Below are 23,455 nucleotides of genomic sequence, written 5' to 3'. Positions count from 1 at the left end.
ACTGACAAGGCACGTTTTTGTTCTCAGAATATTGATGTGATGTGCGGGAGGCCCCTTTATCCAATAGCTAAAACACGTAAAAGCTCTATACCGTGAGGCCACTATGTTCAAGGTGGCGCGGTTGCCCGGAGGTTTAAAGAGCGCTTGACTTCGGGCGACTTCAGCCTCAGCACAGCCTTGGACAACTTAGCGGAAGAAAGCGAGAGCCCCTTTCGGCAGCGAATATCTGGACGCGTTTCTGCGTCATCGGTGCCCTCGGATTTCCTTTCCGAGGGGCGTTTCTCGGAGCGACGCTCGCCTCCTGGAGGTCCCAGAGCGTCGGCGCTCACACTGGCATCTTCGAGCACCGTGCTGAACACGGCGCCGTAGTCTCGGTCGATCCAGCGCTGGCTGTTCGGCGGCGGAGTGTCGATGCTGGACCGAGATGACGTGCGCTGTAGACGCCAGCGCTTGAACTCGGTGCGCGCCCAGCGCTGAATCACCGCCGCCGCCGCATCTTCCCTCGACAACTGGGTGGCTTCTAATCCTGTGACGAATTGAAAAAGCACGGTGGATACCTAATTCAGAGGAATGTGTAGAACACGCAAGTGAAACGCGTGTTCACAGAAGCTCTTGCACGCTTACTGTACTTGAAGAATTAGGTTGCAAGTAGCCGTCAGCGGCGCCCTATACCACTGCACAGGGATCCTGGACAATTGCCACACAAGCGAAAGTTGTCGAATGACTCGCCACCGGGGACAAAGCCCGGATACACTGCATTGTACGCACCGGGGCACTGCGCAAGTTCGCCGTAAATGACATGCATTCGCGAACCGCATAAACAAAACCGAACGGGTTGTTAGTAAATCGCTTCGTGAACTCGCGGGCAGCTGCAGCGAAAGACTCGATTTGCGGGTCGGTGACCATGTTGCAGGTTTGCTTGGCGCGCGGCGTCCAGCTGCCCATCCGCTTTGGTGAAAGCATGAGCATTTTAGCCCGGCTCCGCAGTGTTATTGCTCAGCAGTGGTGGGCGAACTATACTCTTAATCTTGCTCCACATAGTATCGATATACGAATACTATACTTTAGGTGCAACATTTTTTCCAAGTATGTTTCACTCACGCGGTGGAACTTAATTGGCTGGCGATTAGAAGTGCTACACAGCAGCAGAAACAAGCTACTTCACCGGAAAGCCGACGCTGGTCGAAACTCTATTTATGGATGTTCTAGTTGGTTGAACTTGTGTATAACGAGATTAGCGTGTCCCGCTCGATGAAATTTACGTGAAACGGTCTATCAGTGTTATACGGTAACATTCGCAAGATGTACGCAGGGCGAGTTGGTATTGCAAACTGACGAAGAATATCGTGATTCAAAACAAGAACGAAATATTCTCCACGCAACAGTGGGAAATGGCTCAACCGAAGATAGTGGCGGCGCTCTAGAACATTTGATATACATAGATTTCGTTTATAATATGTAAGTTATGTGCTGAAGTTTTTTTATTATCTTGTGGCAGTTATGTGGAACGAGATTCAAAGTGTAGGAATGCAAGCCTCAGAGTGGAACATGAGGCTCGAGTTGGAGGCTACAGGCCTAAGTTTTTATTGCTGCATCATTCTAAATGACTGAGCTTTTATTTTCATAAAGATATCTGTTTTGCATGATCATTTTAGGTGAGTGCTTCGTTTGAGCTTGACCATCGGATTAGCGATTGCCCAGTGAACGGGCTGATCGTTATCACGAATCGCGGCCTCCCAGACGAAGGCCATTCCGAAAAACCTTCTATGTCAAGATAAATGTTGCGTGAGTGGATTCTGGGGGGCTAATCAACTTTCGTAGTGGCCGTTATAGAGCTCACCTCCCGGGTAGATGTAGCCACCTTCATGGCGATAACTGTGAATGTTTTGATGCGCCATATCGGACATGCTGAACTTGGATTTCCAGCCGACAGCCGTGGCTTGGCTGGAGTTCCCCGGCGATGTGTCGGCGTCGCTTGGGGTATCTTTAGAGCCCCTTTTACAACACCACCTGGACAAAGGGTTTTAGTTTTGATAAGTCACCCACACAGAGCCATGAAACAATACTTTAGTGCAACGCTCGATATAGTATTCGAAGAGTACACTCTCAGGTCAGCTAAGCAGCTGACTAGTCAGATTTTACAGCAAAGCTGTTTACCGCCACCACCCAACGGCACAATCGCGTCCGCGGACAAAGAAGTGCGACCAGTGGCTCACACCTCCCTAAGCAAGGAAAAAAGTGCAACGGCTCGTAGCCCCATAAATCACACTAACCAGTGTATCACGATAATAAGATGAACGTCTGCCAATGTTTGCTGTTTATCTCGTCGCAATATTGTAGGTGGCGGTCCGCCCACAGCTTCGCTGTCCAACGACCTTCACAGGGTGGAATGGGTCCTGATATCTTTTTTTACAGACCCCTCTTTTTGTATATATCTTTACCAGAAACTAAATATTGATTGATTGATTGATTGATTGATTAACTAATTGATGCTTCTTTAATGGACTATTTGATTGATTGAATAACTGATTTCTGTTACAGACAAGCCTGTTACAGATATGAGGCCGTTAGACCTTTCATATTTCCATGGATGCTTGCTTCACCTATAAAACTACAGCATTGAAGCAGTGGCACTAACCCGTGCGAAAATTTCAAGGTATAAGTCAATAAAATCATGTCTGCAGCGTGACTCTTCATGCAGCGTCACCACTTCAGCCCGTAGCGGGTTTCTATCGAACAAGAAACCTTGCCTCCATGAGCTCCACCATCTGTCAATGATTTTATTTGTGAGTGTCGGTCACGAGACTAGGTGCTCATAAGCGGTGGCTGTGCTCAGGAAAAAATAGCGCGTGTTTCGGATGTTCTTTGTTATTTCGCTATTTATTATGCAGAAAAGGTGAGGCCTGCAGACAGGACACAAGAGAAGTGGACAGCACGAACGCCTCTTTGTGTGTTTGTGTTGTCCACTTCTCTCCTTTTTGTTTCCTGTCTGCACGCCTCCCCTTTTTTGCATAATGAATCCTTACCAACTAGCTCAGCTTTCTGTCGTTCTAAGCTTCGCTATTTACACAATTTATTTTCTCTCAATCTTCGGTTGTTATGGTTGACAACATTTAACGACGTCATACACGACCGCAGTTTAGTGCTTTGTTTGAGAACTAAGTAATGAGCGATGTTGGTTCGCACGGCGTAAGCAACAATTGTATTTCCTTCAACGGTGTACTAAAGCTGTACTCGCCAGAATTTTTCTTCCGTGTAAATTCACGAACGTACTACACCAAGTATATTGTACCACTCGTGCTAACAGGCGCCGCAAAAATCTTTTATCTGAACGTGACATTCAAAAATTCGGTCGCACTTCCTGTTAGCTAGTTTTCCGCGCTGGCATTTTATGTCTTCTTTACTTGCGCATTGGATGGGTCAAAGCCTAGTTGATGGCCTTGTAGGTTTCCCGTGACCTATTGAAGCATGCAGAACTGTTATTCTCGAATGACATGCTGACAGGCAGTTGCTGCAAATATGTCAACGTGGCGAATTTTGCCACGTTTCGAACTTGTCTAATGTATTAAATAGTCAAGAACTGTGCGCGCCCCGCTCTTTATTCGAGAGCAAAATAAATAAAAAGAGGTAAGGAAATTTTTTGTCATGTATGAGTTGTGCTATTACAAGTGTTCCATTTATACAATTCCAATACATGACAATTATCGTTTATATATATATATATATATATATATATATATATATATATATAACGCATATATTGTCTAGATTGACTATAAAGATTTCTAGATTGGCCAAGAACAATCCATACGATACGTGATACTCCACTTCCATCCAAAGTGGCTCCTCGTGAAAATGTTATCTACATCGTCAGTGATTTTCGCCGCAGATGTAGTCCGTAATCCCGCACTCGATTAGATGTAGGTGTTACGAAACTAATAATTCAGTATGCACGTATATGTTACAACCTAGTTCCCACATTTGTGTCTTACAGTGGTTGTTCTGTCCATATTTATTTCACCAAATATTATTAGGGACTTCATTGCTGTAGGCGCTCGGTGAAACACCTCTGATGGGAATCACATTTATTGTACCAAGCCCTGCGTCGCAAGCCTGGTTGTAAAAATTGAGGTGGTGCTTATTTTACGCGTGATAACTTTCCTTGAGAGCGCCACGCTTTACAGACGAGGGCTTGAGAATGCCCATTGTCAAAGCGTTTAAACGTAACATGGGCGTATTGCAAGTTTGCCATCATTCAAGACTCTCCTACAGTTAGCCAGACATTCAACATATACCATTGTTTTTATTGTTTTACACGTAGTACCAGATTGAACTGGCACAGGAAGATTACACAGACCAGGTTAAAAATACCCCAGCTGTCTTTGACTGTAGAAAAAATTTCGGCTCCCAGAATAATGTATACGCCCGCAGCAAGGCAATTGCGCTGCGAAGCACCATCACTTCAAGCCCCGCCGCAGGTGGCTCAGATATCCTGCCTTCGTAAAACGTTGTTGCTATTTAATAATTTTTTTTTGCGTTTTGTTGAGAATGCGATGCGCGGCGACGGGCAGCACTTCACTGCATTCTAAAGTGCTAACGCTACAGCATTTTAGAGCGCAACCCTCAAGCGCTAAGCTTAAGCGTTCCTGTGCTGAACGTCGGTGTGACTCGGCGCCGTCGTCGGCGTAACCGAGTGAACGAACAGCGCAAAGGATGAAAGAATGAGTGGGAGGTGGAAAGGGAAGAGAACGTGAGGAGGACAGCGGAGGAGGAGGCTATACAGTGAAAACATGGGGCGCCAAGTGGAGTAAGAAGGAATGGTAAAAGCGTGACAAGAAATGCGTAGTGCCGCGCTGCGGCGACGATGGCTACTAGATCGCGCCAGCGTAGCGTGCATCGTCTGTTCACCGATGACGCGCGGCAAGCGCGTCCAACGATGCTATATATGAAACCAAAGCGCTGTTGTAGCGGATGTCTGTTTGCAGCTGCTTCTGTGAATTGCTCCCACGCGTAAGCCACGCGCTGTCTCTAGCGATCTCCGGATTAGCGAGGCAGTTGCGCCACACTTCGCTATCTATCTATCTATCTATCTATCTATCTATCTATCTATCTATCTATCTATCTATCTATCTATCTATCTATCTATCTATCTATCTATCTATCTATCTATCTATCTATCTATCTATCTATCTATCTATCTATCTATCTATCTATCTATCTATCTATCTATCTATCTATCTATCTATCTATCTATCTATCTATCTATCTATCTATCTATCTATCTATCTATCTATCTATCTATCTATCTATCTATCTATCTATCTATCTATCTATCTATCTATCTACACTTTGAACTTAGCCGATGGGCGGGAAAGCGATATCAATCAATCAATCAATCAATCAATCAATCAATCAATCAATCAATCAATCAATCAATCAATCAATCAATCAATCAATCAATCAATCAATCAATCAATCAATCAATCAATGATAGGTAACAAATATATTGTGTTTCGTGATCGTGAGAAAAAAGCACGGAGGAAACGTACGCTGCAATGACGAAGCACGGTATGGACGCCAGCAGGAGGCATGCCTTGTAGAAGCCAACGTCTGATACCCATTCCACGTCTTTCACAGCTGTCAGGGTGGCTCGGAGATGACGTTCCAAGTCAATGGAGACCAGTGCGTCGAACATGTGCCCTGGCAGAATAGCTACTGCCCTTAACCAAGCGCGCACTGCCACTGGAAATGAAACATAAAGAAAACAGGGCGCCAACGACAATCTTCCAATTTCGGAACGTTCATATGTACTTAGAATATATAAGCCATGTAAATGTCAAGAAATAGTGTACTGAAAAAAACCCGCATGTATAGCAATAACTTTACCTTGCGCCAGAAATATTTCAGAGTACTATTACCTTGCGTATTGTTTTGGCCTTTCGAAATTTCACCAGGGTGTTGCAAAAGGCAATGTCCCAAGGGAAATAAACTAAGATATTTTTAGATGTTTCAATAAAAAGTTACAGCGACGTTTAACTTCGTGAACGCAGATGACGCGCAAGCATATGGGTGCTGTAGAACACACACTACCGGCTCTCGGTGCGCCTAGACGCCTACGCTGACCGCATCACAGATCGTATGAAGACAGGGCTCGCGCGGCTGCGCCTTACGCAGCAGCTACAAGGAGTAGAAGGCCCCATCGTAAACATTCGGTCACTATTTAAGTTACGCGGCGTGGTGTAAGCGCGCACAGACAAACGGGAACACGTCAGACTCGATGACCGCGAACACTCACTGTCAGAACGCTGGCCTGAGCAATGGTGGCATCAGCAGCGAACGAAGTGATACTCGTTCTATCACTTCAACGTAAACTGATCGGTGAGAAGCAAGCGCACGGAAAGCTACGAGCCGTCGGCCCACCTAGACTGGGCCCCCAAAGATTGCCTTCAAGTTAAAGGGACACTAAAGGCAACTATGACTGTTTAAATACCAATCCAGATACTTCACAATGCTTGTATCGTGCCAAGAAAAGACTTAGTTTACGAGAAAATTGCATCTGAAGGATCTGAATAGCCTTTTCGCAATTCGAATCTTCCGCCACCACACCGGGGGAGTGGTGACGTTGCATGGGCCATCGCCGCCCTTTACTGCCATCGGTGAGTAAAATGGTGCCCGACTGCCGGCGGCATCGAGCCAAGACAGAAAGGTGGATTAGTCGCTGCAGCTGCTTTTCGGTCGATTGGCGTAGACCACTCGGCCATCCCACGATGTCACATGGAATGAATGAATGAATGAATGAATGAATGAATGAATGAATGAATGAATGAATGAATGAATGAATGTGTGGTGTTTGTTGGCGCAAGGGCATATCGCCGAAGTTGAATACTCCACTACATGCAGTTTAGGCGAGTTTCGCGAGCCAGCAAAACCAGCGCAGCAAAACCAGCGCAGCTCTACGTGACAACGAAACTGCTGAATCGTGAAAGCATGGGCGGCGCGGAGCCGAGCGAAAACTAAACCTTTCGACCACCCGCTTCGACGCCAAGGGCAAATTGATTTTTTTTTTCTGGAATAGAACTGGACAAGTAGCATGTGATTTCGCCTTGTTATATAATACAATAATGTTTTTTGCCACCAATGAGGGAGTACTACCGACAGAATTTAAAGGGTCATTCACACCGGTCACTGACAGTGGTCGCACGACCAAGTTGGTCGCAAAGCGACCAATCGCAAATGGTCGCTTTTCTCGAAAAGCGACCATTTTGGGTCAGTCGCTCGCTGCTCGATTTGTCAGTCGCGCGACTGTGGTCGCAAAACTGATAAACCAATCAGCGGCACACCGGAAGTGATCTTTCATGTGTCTACATCCGGCCGCCTCCCGCGTCGCGGCAAATACAAAGTGCACGCCACCATAGATTCCGAGAGTTCTCGTTGAGAACGGTAATCGTCGGGATTGCGACTTGCAGGTCGCGTTCAGCAGGGCTTGCCGGTGTAAACATCAGTCGCCTTCGGTCGCTTTTGAGTCGCGAGTCGCAAATGGTCGCGCGACCTTCTCAAGTCACCGGTGTGAATGAGTCCTAACTGAGGAGTGCTTTCGTCATCAGACAGATACTTCAATGTAACGAGGGAGTCTATAATCGTGTCCTGCATTTACCTCTATACCCGCTGTGGTTGCTCAGTGGCTATGGTGTTGGGCTGCTGAGCACGAGGTCGCGGGATCGAATCCCGGCCACGGCGGCCGCATTTCGATGGGGGCGAAATGCGAAAACACCCGTGTGCTTAGATTTAGGCGCACGTTAAAGAACCCCAGTTGGTCAAAATTTCCGGAGTCCTCCACTACGGCGTGCCTCATTATCAGAAAGTGGTTTTGGCACGTAAAACACCAAATATTAAAATATTAAAAAAAATTCAATTTACCTCAATTTTCCGATTATTGAGGCTTTGTTCGCGATAATATTCACGCCTTAGAGATGCTCGAGCACTAATCTATCACTTTAGCTTTACCTAATAATTGCCTGTAGTGTCCTTTTAGTGACCGCGTACAAACGCGCCGTGGACAGTATGGTGGTACCGCTGGCAGGGTAGTACCATTCAGTACCGCATGGTGCCAGGATGGTAAGCGGAGCGTTTTCGCATGGTTCCCTCATGACAGTTAGCGATTTGAGACGCTGTCATTGAAACTCTGCTCCTCTGGTTGCAGCATCAGAGACGGTGTGGGGCGCAGCGCGGGATTTAAAACGCGTTGCTTGAGGAACTGGCGCTTGAAGTACCGGTTCGTTTTCGCGAAAGGGTAAAGCATGCTGGTAAGGGGGAGCACCCCCCATAACAGAGTGCAGTATAGTGCCGCGGGTAACCACCTCCGAATGCACGCTCAACGTATTCTCGAATAGTAAGCGGGGTTCGTACTTTATAAATCTTTTTTTTTTGATATCATAATATAAACGTTTCTGCCACACAATTTCAGGCATACGCATGTCAGCCTTTATGTTAGAATTTGAAGAGTATGAGGGACAGTCAACGATTTTTATCCTCAAATTCCTGCGTTGTAGCTGCCCATAGTGCTAATTAAATGTGCAGACTAAGTTTGCAGACAAACCGGTGCCAGCACGGAGGCCCAGGCGCGTTCCTCATTCGCTTGCTTCACAGCTTCTGACAAACATCGCCGATTACATGAGCTGGTCAGTCACGCTTGTGCGCCAAATAAAAACGAAAAGAGTGACTTGGCCGTCAGACTGCAGTATGTGTTTGGGAGCAAAAGCGGGTAGAACAAAGCTTAAGTTTGGTAAATGGTAAAAAATGCAGGGCGCGAAGTTGTTTTCAAACAAGAGCGTTAGACACAGAAAAAAATTATCATTCTCGTTGGCAAGGTGGTCTCTCCAAATACAGTGCGTTGTCTTGTAAAACAATTCACTTGTTACTGAGTACTCATAAGAATGAGTGGACAAACCTTTTTCAACGAATAATCGGAAGCACAATAGAGGTAGAATATGGTCTTTGATGTGATTGCAGCCACCTAGTTTTCATGTTCCGTTATGACTAAAAGCAACACCTGATCTCGATTAGACTCGGTTCGCGTTAACTGTAGTCAATATCAGTTGTATATCGAAGATTGTGGTCAAAGCTGTAACTAGGATTTCAACCGAGCCATCTTTCACTTCCTGCTATTATTATTTCTTTATTTTACGCCCGAGAGATGTTTATACAGCATATTCGCCCGGGAAATCTGCTAGTTATTTGAATTGGACTGCGGTAAGGAATCGTGGATAAAAATGATTGCTCTTTTGAATAGTTCATTGCAAATAAAGATAAGAAACAAAGGAAAACACAGAAAAGCGTGATCGCTTACATTGTCCTTAGAAGGCCGAAGAAACACTTTTGTCCTTAGTATAAGCGGGAAGTGTAATAATTTTCTTCTTATGTGCAACAGAAAACTACATATTTTGCAATCTCTCCCTTTATTGAAACTAAAATGCTCTTACAATTATTTTTGCCTTATGCTGAGACCGGTCAGATAGTAAACGCTTACCGGCGATGACATCAATGTAGTCGAAAGATCCCGCTCCAAGATCACCGGCGGGTGCCTCGTGGCCTTGAGTCGCTGAGCCGGGTTCACCAGTGCCGGCACCCTGCGGATAATTTTTGTGAACATCGGTCGCCCGGCACGTATTACACGCGGGTCATCACTGCCAGCCTTTCCCGAAAAGGCTCGCGTTCGCTTGCTACTGGACGGCATTCGCGGTTTCAAAATGTCGGCTTGCCTCGATGGCGGTGTCCTTTGTGTCCTTCCCTTCCCTGTCCGCGATGGCAGAGGCCCCTGAACTGCAGACGGTTATTGGGATTTTGCTGGCGACACCGATTTGCGGAAGCCATCCGGGCGCCACTTTGTCCACCGCGTACCAACCCACGCCGAAAACGCAGAAGCCGGCGAAGATGCGAAGCGCCATTTGAGGCACGTAGAACTCGGCAGCTTTGCCTGTCAAGCGCCGGCTCGTCAAATAATGCCGAGATGACCGAATGTTCTTCGCGTGGCACCTGGCTCGAGCTCGGGGATGATGATGATGATGATGACGACGACGACGACGATGATGATGATGATGATGGTCCACATTTATGGCACGTACCAAGTAAAGTGGATAAGTAAAACTCTTGCTTGGGCTAGTTGGTTCATGCTTGAATGAGTAAAGAGCAAGGCGCAATAGTTCGGCTTGGTTGACTTACATAAGGCAGGCTTATGGCTCGGCAGCCGACCTGCATAAGGCAGGTCGGCTGCCGCGCCATACGCAGCAGCCGACGTCATCCTGCACCACGGCGCCCCACGCCAGTTGTTACCGCGGCCGCTACTTTCTATCGAAGGTCATCGATGATCTGCTCTGCTGCTGTTCTACACAACACCAGGTTGCTACCGCGTACCACCCTGAAACGAACGGCCTCACCGAGCGACTCAACCGCACACTAACTTAAAAGCTGGCCATGTAGGGTTCCGACAATCACCGCGACTGGGACGTCGCTTTGCCGTACATCACTTTCACATACAACTCGACCCGCCACGACACTGCCGGATTTTCAGCATTTTACCTTTTGTATGGCCGTGACCCCACCTTGCCCTTTGACACGTTGCTACCTTCCGCAGTACAATCACCCAGCACTGGTTACGCTCGCGATGCTATTGACTTAGCCGCCCAGGCCCGAGATGTCGCCCGTCATCGCCTCACAGCCTCGCAAGCTACTCAAAAGCGACGCTACGACCTTCGGCACCGAGACCACCATTTTTCACCTGGTTCCCTTGTCCTTCTCTGGACGCCTTCACGTCGCGTCGGCTTGTCGGAAAAACTACTTTCCCGTTATTCTGGTTCGTACCAGATCTTACGCCAACTGTCCGACGTAACATATGAGATCGCCCCAGTCGGTCAGCCTTCAGTGCCTCCCAACGTCACCAGCGATGTTGTCCACGTCGCCAGGCTCAATCCCTATGTCCCCACATTAAGTGAGGCTTTATAACTTGCACCGGGACGGAGCTGCCGCGCCGGGATGGTGATGGTACGGTGAAGGAAAGGAAGAAGTTGATTTAGACTAGACGAAGACGAAGTCTGGCAGTTGCCCGAATGCCATATACACCAGTTGTAAATATACGCTTTACAGTTGTGGGCCTGCTTTCTTCCTGCAACCATATCATTAGCGCATATAAAGAACTAGCTAATCAGTTCCGTGCCGAAGAGGTGTGCCCGCCACATATAAACTTATTCACCCTGTAAAACAGAACCGGAATACTTTCTACAAGCCGGTTCATACGCTACACAGTACCATCAGGCATGAATGGGAGAATAGACACTAGCGCAAAAATCTCGAATTATGCAAGAAAGGATGCCAGCGCGCACAAAAAATGAGGCTGCATGATAAACACGGGCACAACAAGGAAAACCCCAGGCTGAAGCCATATCGACGAGAGGGTTTGCCTCCGTCAGGACAACAACTGCACTGTTTGGCAGCATTTCTTCACGCCCATTCTTTCCTCGATGCACCGGTGAACCAGTTTTTTGGCTTCCATTTTGCAATGTGTTGAACTTTCTTCAAAGCAAGGGTAGAAAATCAGAATGTACTTCAGTGTATAAGGCAAAGTAACCACCCCCTGCGAACCTTCTTATACACACGCATGCACGCACGCACACACACGCTCACACATACGCACAAAAAGAGGACAAGTGTTCCGTTTTAACTGATAGGTCATATTTTAGGTGTCAGAATTTTGTTCCTCTGTGGCCCCTTAATCGACCAGTAAAAATACCTAAAACTTCTACCACGTGGCCACTATGTTCAAGGTGGCGTGGATGCCGGGCCCTTTGCAGTGTGCTGGACTGCGGGTGACTTCAGCCTCAGTACAGCCTTGGAGAGCTTCGCCGAGGAAAGCGAGAGCCCCCGGCGGCAGCGAATATCTGGACGCGATTCCGCGTCATCGCCGCCTTCGTATTTCCTTTCCGAGAGGCGTTTCTCGGGGGGACGCTCGTTGCCGGGGCAACGCTCGCCTCCTGGAGGCCCCAGTGCGTCGGCGCTCACACTGGAATCTTCGAGCACCGTGCTGACAACGGCGCCGTAGTCTTCGTCGGTCCAGCGCCGACTGTCCGGCGGCGGAGTGTCGACGCTGGACCGAGATGACGCGCGGTCCAGACGCCAGCGCTTGAACTCCGTGCGCGCCCAGTGCTGAATCACCGCGGCCGCCGCATCTTCCTTCGACAACTGGGCGGCTGCTATTCCTGGGGTCAAATGGAAGAGAGAGATAAAAAAAATAATATGAGGACTTTATTCATATTGCAACTATTTTCTGTGGAGTGCTGAACAACAGTCGCACTACACCCCTAATCACATTCCACATGGCTTTCATACATTAAGCGTAGCGTTTTTGCAAATATGCTCCACTTGCGAGGTGGAACCGATCTGGAACGCTACTAAATGCGCTACACGGCAGCAGAAACAATCTTCATCACCGATGTGCCTACGCTGATGGACGTTACGCTCATACGAAAGTTACACTTGGATAAACTTGTGAGGAGCGAGATTGGGATCTCCCGCTTACTAAAATTTCGTGGAAAGCTCTGATCAGTAATGTACAGTAACATTGTCAAAAGTACCATATGCAGAGTAAATTAGTATCCCTTACTGACGAAGAATAGCATGATTAAAAAAAAGCGAGACGAAGGGATGTCGACACAGCAGCTCAACCGAAGGTATACAGGCGGCGCTCAGGAACATTTGTGCCACATCATTTTCACCTCTAAAGTTTAACCCATTTTCGCCGAAGTTTTTCATTTACATTGTGGCAGTTGTGTAGAAAGAGATTCAGAGTGCATAGGAATCGATGCCTCCACTAGAAAATGAGGCTCGATTTTGAGGCTACAGAAGTATAGACATTTAGAGCTTGATGTTTGTAAACGGCTCAGCTCTTGCTAAAGACTTTTTTGTTTGAATATTTTAGGTGAGTACCGCGTTCGAGCAACGATTGCCTAAGTTAAAGGGCTGATCGCTATCATGAAACATTCTCCTAGACGAAGGCCATTCCGAAAAACCCTTTACGTCCAGGTAAATTTGTTCGGTGAGTGGATTCTCGGGAGCTAATTAACTCTCGTAGTGACCGTTATAGTGCTCACCTCTCGGGTAGATGTAGCCGCCTTCATGTCGATAACCGTGAATGTTTAGACGAGCCATATCGGACATGCTGAAGTTGGATTTCCAGTCGACAGCCGTGCCATGAATGGGGTTCGCTGGCGATGTGTCGGCATTGCTTGTGGTTTTCTTTGGGCCACTTTTACAACACCACCTGTGCCAATAATTTTTGATTCGGGTGAACCAGCAACGCGAGTAATTGAAGAGTACCTAAATGTACCACTTAATATATTGCCTAAATAGTACACTCTTAGTCCAGCTGAACAGCTGGCCTAAGACCCCCTGTCCGTATTATGTGTTGAGGAAATCGTTGAATAGATAGCTTGATTTATTGATTTATTGATTGGCTGTTTGACTGAGTGACTTATTAGTTTTGTTGCACATATGTTCGACTGAGTAAGGGAAACATAGCCTATGTGGATTGTGCAGGGGCTCTTCCTTCGTTCGACCTTCTTGCCGGTACTTTGCCTATATTCTATGTGGACCAAAGATGATATGCATGCGAATGGGACTGCTTTGGAGGAAAATATATGAAAGAGGAGTTTCTTTTTCTAGGTATTTACTTATTTACGTCAGACAGCTAAAAACTCAGAGGATCACGCGCTTCGTTGAAGCAGCCGCGTTTAACGTTTTGCTTCTTGTTCCGGCTGAGCCTGCAGCACGAGGTCGTTAGACTCTTTGATCCTCTCATGGAGCCTTGCTTTGCCGGTGAAACTACTTTGTTGGAGCAGCGGCACAAATGAGTGCCAACATTTCAAGGTATGCGTCTATATAAGGGTGGTGACGCCTGCGTGACCACGTCCGAGAGTACGGGGATGCTACAGAACAAAAGCACTTGTGTCCGTGAGCAACATTATGTTTCAATTATTTACCTTGCGAGTACCCGTTACATGGCTAGGTAAATAATCAGCTGCAGCTGTATTCGGAGAAAAATGGCATATTTATGGGACGGCGTACTCATTTGCAGAGTAATCCAGGGTTTTTGTAAGTGGAGCTGCCGGGGCGGAATTCCCGAAGCCATCGGACGCATCATCCTGCGGTATTTGCGAATGCGATGGGTATCTGGTCTTTTGATATTACAATGTGGGAAACGTAATACCATCCCGTGCTCTTGGAAAGTGCGTAATTTCGGCCATTCTTTTGTAACTTCGTTCCTCGGCATGTTCTTTCTAGTTGTCTCGGTCTGTTACGGTTGGCTAAAGTTCCTGACGATGCGGGCTGCCAGAACTTACTGCTTTATTGGCGAACCGAGTAGTGAGCGTTGTTTGTTCGCACGAGCAGGCCCCGTAAAGCGAGCATTGCATTTTACTTATTTGTACTAAAGCTTTGGTCAGGATAATTTTTCTCCCGCAGAAATTCACAAACGTCGCCAAGTTTATTGTACCACCTGGTGTAACTGGCGCAGTTTAAGCTGTTCGACTCAGCATGGCATTCAGTCATTCGTTCGGCCCTCCTGTAAACGTCAAAGAGTGTTCTGTATTGGCCCAAAGTTTCTTCGTTATTTACGCACTGGCTGGGTCAAAGCCGTACTGCTGGCCTTGTAGATTTGTAGTGACCTGTCGAAGAATGCTGTGTTCAACTGTTTATCATGAGTGGCATGCTGACAGGCAGTTGCTGCAAATATATGAGACTGGCGGGTTTCGACACGTTCAGAACTGTCTAAGGGATTAAACAGTCAAGCACGATGCGTGCTCAGCACCTCATTCTAGATCAAACTATAATTAAAGACACATAAAAACATTTCGTGTCATGTGTCTAATGTTATATTACAAGTGCTCTAGTGCACACTTGTATTAATTGCTTTATTATTGGTCAATATTTATTGAACGCAATGCTTCTGATATGTGACTGTTTTAAACTGGATTAATTCAGCCTGTCTTTCTGCGATGAGAGCTAGCTTACAATCTAGTGGCAGAAACCAAAAGGCACATTAAAAAAATTAGTGCTTGTGACACAACTTCGAGAAATCAATTGACCCATGTGCACATAAATACTTCCACCTTCTAAATAGCTTCCTTGTACAGCAATACAGCGCTCCAAGAGCTCCTGCCAATTTCCAAATACGCCCGGAAGGTCTTTGTTACGGTTAGAAGTCGAACACCTTTCTACGATGTGGACTTGGTTTAAGCAATCGTGTCAAAACGGCGACCATTCAAGTGGGTTTCCATTCATGTTAGGAGAGGAAAATAAGCATGCGAATCCTTACGAATTACCTGCCTCACGCCGAGGGTCAAGCTTAACAAATAACTTAGATGTACGAGCACAACCCCGAGACAAAGCAACTGTTGTCGTCGTGGAAAAGGCCTACGTTTCCACCCCCGTAAAAAGGGCATATACATTTCCGCAGCCCCACAAAGTGAATGGTTTTTGTGCGTTCTTTTGGGGGGGGAAGGCAGTCACGCTGTTGTGCGCAGGAAATTCATCCCGAATGGCCCAGGCTAAGAGCAAGTTTCACTGCCAAGTTTCAGGGCATCTGGGGGAAGCCGGCCCGGTGAGGGGTGGGCAATAAGCTGGATGCTGCACGACGACGATACACCTTGTTATAGATCACTCCGCACATGTGAGCTACTCGCAAAAATAGCATCGTTTCGATACTACTTGTCAGATTTTGTTTGCGCTTATTTCTCGTCCTTAGCCACATTAAGCTCACTCGTCGTAGTTGCTTAGTGGCTATGGTGTGGGGCTGCTAATCTCGAGATCGCGGTATCGAATACCGGCCACGGCAGCCGCATTTAGATGGAGCCGAGATTTTGGTGCACGTTAAAGAGCCCCAGGCTCTCCAAGTTTCCGGAGTCCCTCACGACAGCGTGTCTCATAATCATATCGTGGTTTTGGCACAAATAACCCAACAATTTAATTATAACATCGAAGACGAAGCTCGAAAGTAGCCGTACGGGACAAATTGTCCTGATCAAGCTTGACTCACCTTAGTGTGCTCGAGTCCTTGCAGAAAGACATCACATTCCAGAAAGACGGACACATTCGCGAAGTGGCAGGAACGCTGGGAGTGTTTTATTGCAGCAGAAGGGAGCTATTTCATAGGTTGCATTAAACATATGCGTTTTTACACAAAAAAAAGGTGGCCTCGGAACTTTTTGACACCCCCATGTATGTAATTGGGGGCATACCCCGTGGCCTAAGTCTTAGCCTGATGCTATAACCAATTGGCCAGAATTGCACGTATACATATATAGTGGCAAGGCTAGCTCACTCATCAATATAATCGCCTCCTCTTAATGATGATCTCCATACCATGACACATACTGACAAATGGGTGGTCGGCCATGAAGCGGGCGGCACATCTTTGCCAACCGCAACTAATTCCTGGAGATGTTCGGCACGTGTTCATGACGATGATACTTTCCATATGACACCTATCCACAACGTGTGACTGCTAAAGACGTGGGCGGTACATTTACAATAAGTAAGAATAAATACGAGAGTTGTTGCATTGCGTAGCACAGGCGTGCTACAGCTTATGCCCTCGCGCAAATTTCACTTAAATCAGAAAGGCTGGAATGACATGAGCGAATTGAGAGCATTGCTTTACCCGTTTCCCGAAAGGTTCGCTTCAAATGGGTTCGAAAAAGTGCATTGTATCCGCATATTTTTTTTTAAAGTGCAGATGCCCCCCGCCTTGTGCTCGGCTACATGTGCGGGTTCTCATCTCAAAAGTGGTTCCAATAGATTACTGAAATAGTCTCTGAATGCCCTTTGTCCAACCACAGTGGGCCTTGTTGTAGATCACGTGCCGCGGCATTGGAATGGAGACTAAAGTGGCCGCCGGACACCGACCGGCCACCTACCGGTCAGGTGTGCTGCCATTATGCGACCTACACGCTAGTAAAGTGCTTCAACCCCTATCGAGGTCATCCCCACATAATAGGTGATTCGGGCCACCACTGCCTATATGGATAACCGGCGGGTGACTGACGCACGCGTAACAGGAATACCGCGGCCCATCACGCAGAAAGACGGACGGACTTTTTCTATCTATCTATCTATCTATCTATCTATCTATCTATCTATCTATCTATCTATCTATCTATCTATCTATCTATCTATCTATCTATCTATCTATCTATCTATCTATCTATCTATCTATCTATCTATCTATCTATCTATCTATCTATCTATCTATCTATCTATCTATCTATCTATCTATCTATCTATCTATCTATCTATCTATCTATCTATCTATCTATCTATCTATCTATCTATCTATCTATCTATCTATCTATCTATCTATCTATCTATCTATCTATCTATCTATCTATCTATCTATCTATCTATCAATCAATCAATCAATCAATCAATCAATCAATCAATCAATCAATCAATCAATCAATCAATCAATCAATCAATCAATGAATCAATCTCGGTCTGTCTGTCTCTGCATGTCAATAAATAAATAAATAAATAAATAAATAAATAAATAAATAAATAAATAAATAAATAAATAAATAAATCAATCAATGGTAGACAACCTGCCAAACGTTATTCAGGATGGTGAAAAAATAGCACGGCGGAAACCTACGTTGCAATGCTGAGGCACAGTATGGACGCCAGCAGGATGCATGCCTTGTCGTAGCCAACGTCTGGCACCCACTCCCCGTCTTGCACAGCTGCCCAGGTGGTTCGGACAAGGTGTTGCAACTCAGTGGACACCAGTGCGTCCATCATGTGTTCGGAAAGAATGGTTTGCGCCCTCGACCACACGCGCGCTGCCACCAGAAAGGAATCGCAAAGAAAACAGGGCGCCAATGAGGCTCTTCCAGTTACGGGACGTTCAAATGTAGCTCGATTGCAGCAGCCATAATAATTTAGTCAGGAGTATTCCGAACAATTCTATTTGAACATGATAAACTTTAACTTGCGCTAGAAACATGTTCGGAGTACTACTACATTGTTTCTTGCTACGAGAAGTAATGCTTCTTGGGAAGGAAAATAAGGATATTTTTGCACACCCAAATAACAATAAAAATTAAAAGAGTGCATTGGCCTTGAGAATGCCTTCTCTGTTCGCAAGCTAAAGCGGGTCGAGTAAAAACTTGATCTTTGTAAGTGTAAGAGGAGGGAGGGAGGGAAAACTTTTGAGTCTTTCGAGAGTTTCGCGGTTATGAGGTCTCCGTCGTCTTCATCTTCTTGGCGCTGGCGACTGGAGACTTCTCTTCAGCAAGGGTGGGCCCCTATTCCAGGGCTCAACTGAGTCGCGCTGCATCGCTCGCGTGCTGCACTAGGGCCCTTTGGGCCGTGAGCTCGCTGCTGGTGAGCCGACTCTCCCATTGCTCCGCACTCGGGTGTTCGTGTTTGTGGAATGCTTTGTTGCGTTCGCACTCCCAGGTGAAGTGGTAGAGTGTAGGTTTGGCACCGCACCAAGGGCAGGTGGCCCTGTATTGTGTCGGAAACATCTTATTGAGCACGTGTAAGTTGGGGAAGGAGTTTGTCTGTAGTCTGCGCCAGCTGGTCGCTTCCTCCTTTGAGAGGTCTTTGTGTGGTGGCGGATATCTAATTCTAGTTCCTCTATGTAAGTTCAGGGTCTCTGCGTATCCCCCCTCGCAAGCCTGTAGGTGGGTCTCCGGGGCATTCGACCACCCAGCTAAGAAAAAAAATGCAGAGTGTGAAGTTGTTTTCGAAGAGGGATAACCACAAAAATTTTTTTTTTGCACTTGGCAGAGGTGTCTTTACAAGCACAGTGTGCTGTCTTGTAAAGCAATTGATTTCTTACTTAATACTCATAACAACAAGACATGATCCCTTTTCGACGCATTGGTGAAAGCTCAATTCAAGTAGAATGTTGTCATTGATGTCATTGCAGCTATTCTTTTTTCGTATTGCACAAGTAAACGCTACACCTGATTTCCGTACGACTTGGTTTGCGTTTACTCTATCATGTGTATCTCACAGATCGTGGTGGAAGCTGTAACTAGGATTTCCACAGAGGCATTTGTCACTTGCTGTCAATCATGTCTCTATATATTATGCCGAGGGATGTTTGGTGCAGCCTATTTGGCCAAGTCATCTGCTATTTATTTAAACTTGAGTGGGGTAAAGAATCATCTTTAAGGATGAGTGCTGCTTGAAATATTTCAGTGCATTCAAGACTAAGAAACGAAGGAAAAGACACAAAAAGATAATCGCTTACGTAGTCTTTTGAAGGCCGAAGACCAGCTTTTCTCCTTAGCTCACGCACTGCCTTTCGTGTTGAATGCTAGCATTAACACTTTCGTGACTGCGGGAAAATCGGTAGTTTTAGGGTAGTCAGGTAATTATTTTTTTTCCTGCCACAGAAAATGATTCATGTTGAAGTGTATAATATCAAATTGTAGAAGAAGAAATTATCTTTCCAGCTGTATTAATTTCAAACAACATTTTTATTAATAATAGTACGAAAAAATTAAGCAAAACGAAAAAATTGCAACAAAAGTGAGAAGGATCGATAAAAACATCAATGCTGCTTTGCACAAAAATAATATTTAAAAAAATCGAAATATACATTCTCAACAAAAGGGCAATATGAAATCAGCCTGCAAATATTAGCTCTGTATCTACAAAAGTTCTTCAGGTACACAAGAAAACATTAGACCTACTGTCGTCTATCGTGCCACCGTGCGAAGCAGTTTCTGGATGAAGTGAAACAGAGGTTAGCTGCATGTTTCGCAGATTTGTTTTTTGCGCAACTTTTCTTTCTTCATAGCACAGTTTACACTTTCTATATCTTTAGATTTTTTTGTGTTTTATGCTGTTGAACCTAAGGTGCGCTCCGAGAGGGAACAACAGGCGCAACTGGGGGGTCCGCAAAATGTGGTTCATCATATCCCAGCAGCTGGTCGATTAGTTCTAACCTGAAGGCAAACTGGTTGAAGTGCGAACTTCGCGATAATTCTGGGACTTCTGGATGCTGCTGATGATGCTCGTCAAACATCATAAAGCTATTTACTACAGCTATATCGATACAGTGGAAAAACAGTGTCTTCCACCAACGCACGGACTTCATAAGAATGTTGTAGGATCCGATGAGCTGGTCATATTTATCCCCTCCAAGCATGCCCACATTGTATTTCTTGATCAGCACCGGCTTCTCACGGACACTTCTGTCCTCATATTCCCAACTTTCTTTCTTCGCTTTGTAAGGACGAGTTTATTCGCTGTCTGCGCGGTAGACATATTCACAACCCGCCTGTCTTTCCATTGCAAGTACAAAACATCCTGCTCCCGCAGCCATAGAACTCTGCCTTCTCTTTTCGCTTTTCGCCTTCTTTTCCCACTGTGTGCCTTTGAGTTCACTTAGAAAGCCACGCCGATCTTTCCACATTATCCCACATGGAAGTGTCTTGCGCTCCAGTAAATGAACTAACAAAGATGTGGAAGTGTAGGAATTGGCCAAAGAAATGATGCAACCCTGATCAAGATAATTTTTGCACAGCCGCGTCACAACATCGAATGCCAAACCTTGCACGCTAGGCTCTGCGCGCTTTCCCGTGTAGACGCTGAACTGAACAGTGTACCCCGTTTCCGAATCTGCCAAAACCCATAATTTGTAACATTTGCAATGGCGAATTGAGACCGACCTTTTGATTTCACCATTTTCTCCCCGACGGAGAGGTTCCGACGCGGTTGAAAAAATAACGTGGAAGAATCGTTGATGTGCTGAAGCAGAGAGGATATGCGGTGAAGCTTGCCATGGGATGCGACGGTCGTCTTCCCTGGATCAGACACCCTCAGGAAGGCAAGCAACGCCTTGAACCATTTCCTTGGTATCACTGTAGGCAGAAGAAGCCCAGAGAATAATCTGCATGTGCTCCAATAACAATGCAAGCATGGGACTTGCACGATTCCCATGTATACGAGAAGTCCGATGAACTTGAGCATCTCCTCTTGAGTGACTTCCTTCCGCGATCTATCTCTCGCTGTACGTGGGCTTCTCGAAAATATGCATCCACGCATACTTATTTGTGTTGTTGCATATATCCCTGATGATTTCGGCGGCGTAAAACAACAAGAAATTGACGGCTCTTGCGAACCGCCACGCAGCACTCCAGAGCGCGATTCCAAGGTCCTCTCCCGGCGGTCTTCATATACAAAACTCCACTCTCTGCGTGGCCGCCGGCAAGTGGTCCTGTCTGAATGACATTGCCACCCTGCAGATAGGAACTGTAACCCTTAGAACACGGCGGAAATCCTTACGATGCGATGACATGGTCCGAGAAGAAAGCAAAACTCACCGGCGGATACTTGTCGATGTTCCACGGCAGTTTGCTGCACTGTCGTCGTCCGTACTGAAGTCCGACGAATCGAAATCGTCTTCCGAGTTTGTGGTGCTGTTATCATCCACAAATTCGAGCCCAGATGCGTCGGAATCCGTCGAAACTCACCGTTTTCATGGAGCGGATGCGCACGACGTAAATGCCATCTCGAAAACAACGAGCGCTCGTCACCCCGACCATGCAGGCGCTTTAAAAATCCCTACACGGTGGAAAAGAGAAACACAAACCTGAACCTGATAAAATAGTCTCTCTTTAACCTGTTCGATGGCGCTAGCTGTCCTAAGCGCTCGGAGAAGCACCAAAATTCGAACTTGTACCATCGAGAACATACTGTCGACGGGAATAGGTGCGGTCACGAAAGTGTTAAGGAAAACTATCTTCAAATGTAACAGGTCACTGCGCGCTCCCTACACGCCATAAGAGAACTAAAGGTGAAAGGAAATCTGAAACAATTCATTATCAGTCAGTGGAGTCTCAGACAATGGCAGTTTAGGAATAAAAGTAAGAAATATCTTCCCGTGCGACGTTGCCAAAAAAAGCCATGGTTGTACAACTCTTTGTTATGAGCCACAAAAGCATTATTTTGCGCTATGTACTTCCTGATAGCGTAAAGAAAACATTCCTTACTGTTTGATACCAAAAGACACCATAGGTGCACCATGCATTACGTGGTACACTGTTTTTGTTTGATAAGTATTTATTTTGTATTGAAACAATAAATTGCGGTTTCAATATGCACTACTTTTACCGGTTTGGAAAGTGTAACAATTGTCTACATATGCGTCACAGAAAACAACATATTCTGAAGTCCCTCCTTTTGGTGACACCAAAATGATTGCGCAATTACTTTTTGGCCTATACTGAGTCGGCTTGGATAGTAAACGCTTACCGGTGATGTCATTAATGTTCTCCAAAGGTTCCACTCCAAGATAACCGGCAGGTGCCCCGAGGCCTTGAGTCGCTGAGCCGGATTCACCAACACCGGTTCCCTGCGGAAAATTTTTGTGAACATCGGTAGGCGGGTAAGTATTAGATGCGAGTCATCGCTTCCAGGCTTTGCCCTAAAAGGCTCGCATTCGCTTCCAACTGGACAGCGTTCGCGGTTTCAAACTGTCGGCTTGCCTTAATGGTGGTGTCCTTTGTGTCCTTCCCTTGATTGTCCTCGATAGCAGAGACCGCTGAACCGCGGAGGGCTGCGATCCTTCCGGCCACGTCGATTTGCGGGAGTAGCCCGGGCCGCACCTTGTCCACCGCGTACCATCCCACGCCGAAAATGCAGCAGCCGACGAAGATGCGAAACGCCATTTCGGCAAAGAGAACTCAACGGCTTTGCCTGCCAAGTGTCTGCTCCTCGAATAATACCGAGATGGCCGAATGTACTTCGCGTGGCTCCTGGCTCGAGCTCGGGGATGAAGATGATGCTGCTGCTGCTGCTGCTGCTGCTGCTGCTGATGATGATGATAATCAACATTTATGGCACGTGCCGGCTAAGAAGGATAGGCCAGGAATCGGGCGGCAAGAGGTAGTATAGAGTAAACTCTTATTCAAAACCGTGAAAGGGAAAAAGTAAGGACAATGAGAAAGACCAGCAAAAACAAAAAAAAATAGGAAAAAAATGCGAGCGAGCAGTCAGACTAAATGAAGTAAAATATGAAAGAGGCATTACTGTAGAACAGATTTAAAGTTGCGTTATCAAAGGATTTCGAGAAACAGTTGCAGTGGAATAAGTGGTGAACCGGGAAGTAGATCATGAAGAGGCGCAAGTTCTTTTTTGTGTGCGTGATTGTCAGCTTTGTGGTCGTATAAAACTTAATAGAACGCGAAACTGGGCTTGTTGGTTTACACTAAGGATGGTCTTAAGTAGCACCAACTTATAGAAACACGTACACGAAAAAGGGAGACGCACACTAGGCGATACGTTTAGCGCTTGGTGTGTAGTCCGCTGCAGATATTTACCGCAGTGCACTGGCCAGGAATCCGGCTGTAGTAGGGACAAAGTGAAGAAAAGAAAGATAAGTTATACGAAGAAGGAG

The 23,455-nt window shown here is 46.3% G+C and overlaps 2 protein-coding genes across 2 annotated transcripts; both read right to left on the bottom strand.

Annotated features, from left to right (window-relative positions):
* Positions 1-10,041, bottom strand: LOC135907831 (uncharacterized). Its single transcript, XM_065439590.1, has 5 exons — positions 9,759-10,041; positions 9,527-9,626; positions 5,550-5,742; positions 1,841-2,010; positions 1-526 (listed from the first exon to the last, which is right to left on the bottom strand). The coding sequence occupies exons 1-5, from the start codon at positions 9,942-9,944 to the stop codon at positions 108-110; spliced, it is 1,068 nt and encodes a 355-aa protein (XP_065295662.1). The 5' UTR covers positions 9,945-10,041; the 3' UTR covers positions 1-107.
* Positions 10,042-11,702: 1,661 nt separating this feature from the next.
* Positions 11,703-22,843, bottom strand: LOC135907830 (uncharacterized). The gene is made up of 5 exons (XM_065439589.1): positions 22,545-22,843; positions 22,312-22,411; positions 17,693-17,879; positions 13,140-13,309; positions 11,703-12,248 (listed from the first exon to the last, which is right to left on the bottom strand). The coding sequence occupies exons 1-5, from the start codon at positions 22,725-22,727 to the stop codon at positions 11,812-11,814; spliced, it is 1,077 nt and encodes a 358-aa protein (XP_065295661.1). The 5' UTR covers positions 22,728-22,843; the 3' UTR covers positions 11,703-11,811.
* Positions 22,844-23,455: the final 612 nt, after the last annotated feature.

This window comes from Dermacentor albipictus, chromosome 6 (assembly GCF_038994185.2).
Source record: "Dermacentor albipictus isolate Rhodes 1998 colony chromosome 6, USDA_Dalb.pri_finalv2, whole genome shotgun sequence".
Lineage (NCBI taxonomy): Eukaryota > Metazoa > Arthropoda > Arachnida > Ixodida > Ixodidae > Dermacentor > Dermacentor albipictus.
The sequence above is the reverse complement of the archived record's forward strand: the minus strand, read 5'-3'. Positions and strand labels throughout refer to the sequence as shown.

What these genes read in the sequence shown, in the direction of transcription:
- LOC135907831 (XM_065439590.1), bottom strand. Translation starts at nt 9,944, where the DNA reads ATGGCGCTTCGCATCTTCGCCGGCTTCTGCGTTTTCGGCGTGGGTTGG. An exon ending in CAAAGGACACCGCCATCGAG is followed by an intron (nt 9,627 to 9,758) that starts GCAAGCCGACAT and finishes AATTATCCGCAG; the next exon opens with GGTGCCGGCACTGGTGAACC. An exon ending in CCGTGCTTCGTCATTGCAGC is followed by an intron (nt 2,011 to 5,549) that starts GTACGTTTCCTC and finishes CCCTTTGTCCAG; the next exon opens with GTGGTGTTGTAAAAGGGGCT.
- LOC135907830 (XM_065439589.1), bottom strand. Translation starts at nt 22,727, where the DNA reads ATGGCGTTTCGCATCTTCGTCGGCTGCTGCATTTTCGGCGTGGGATGG. An exon ending in CAAAGGACACCACCATTAAG is followed by an intron (nt 22,412 to 22,544) that starts GCAAGCCGACAG and finishes AATTTTCCGCAG; the next exon opens with GGAACCGGTGTTGGTGAATC. An exon ending in GAACATTAATGACATCACCG is followed by an intron (nt 17,880 to 22,311) that starts GTAAGCGTTTAC and finishes TTCTGGTGGCAG; the next exon opens with CGCGCGTGTGGTCGAGGGCG.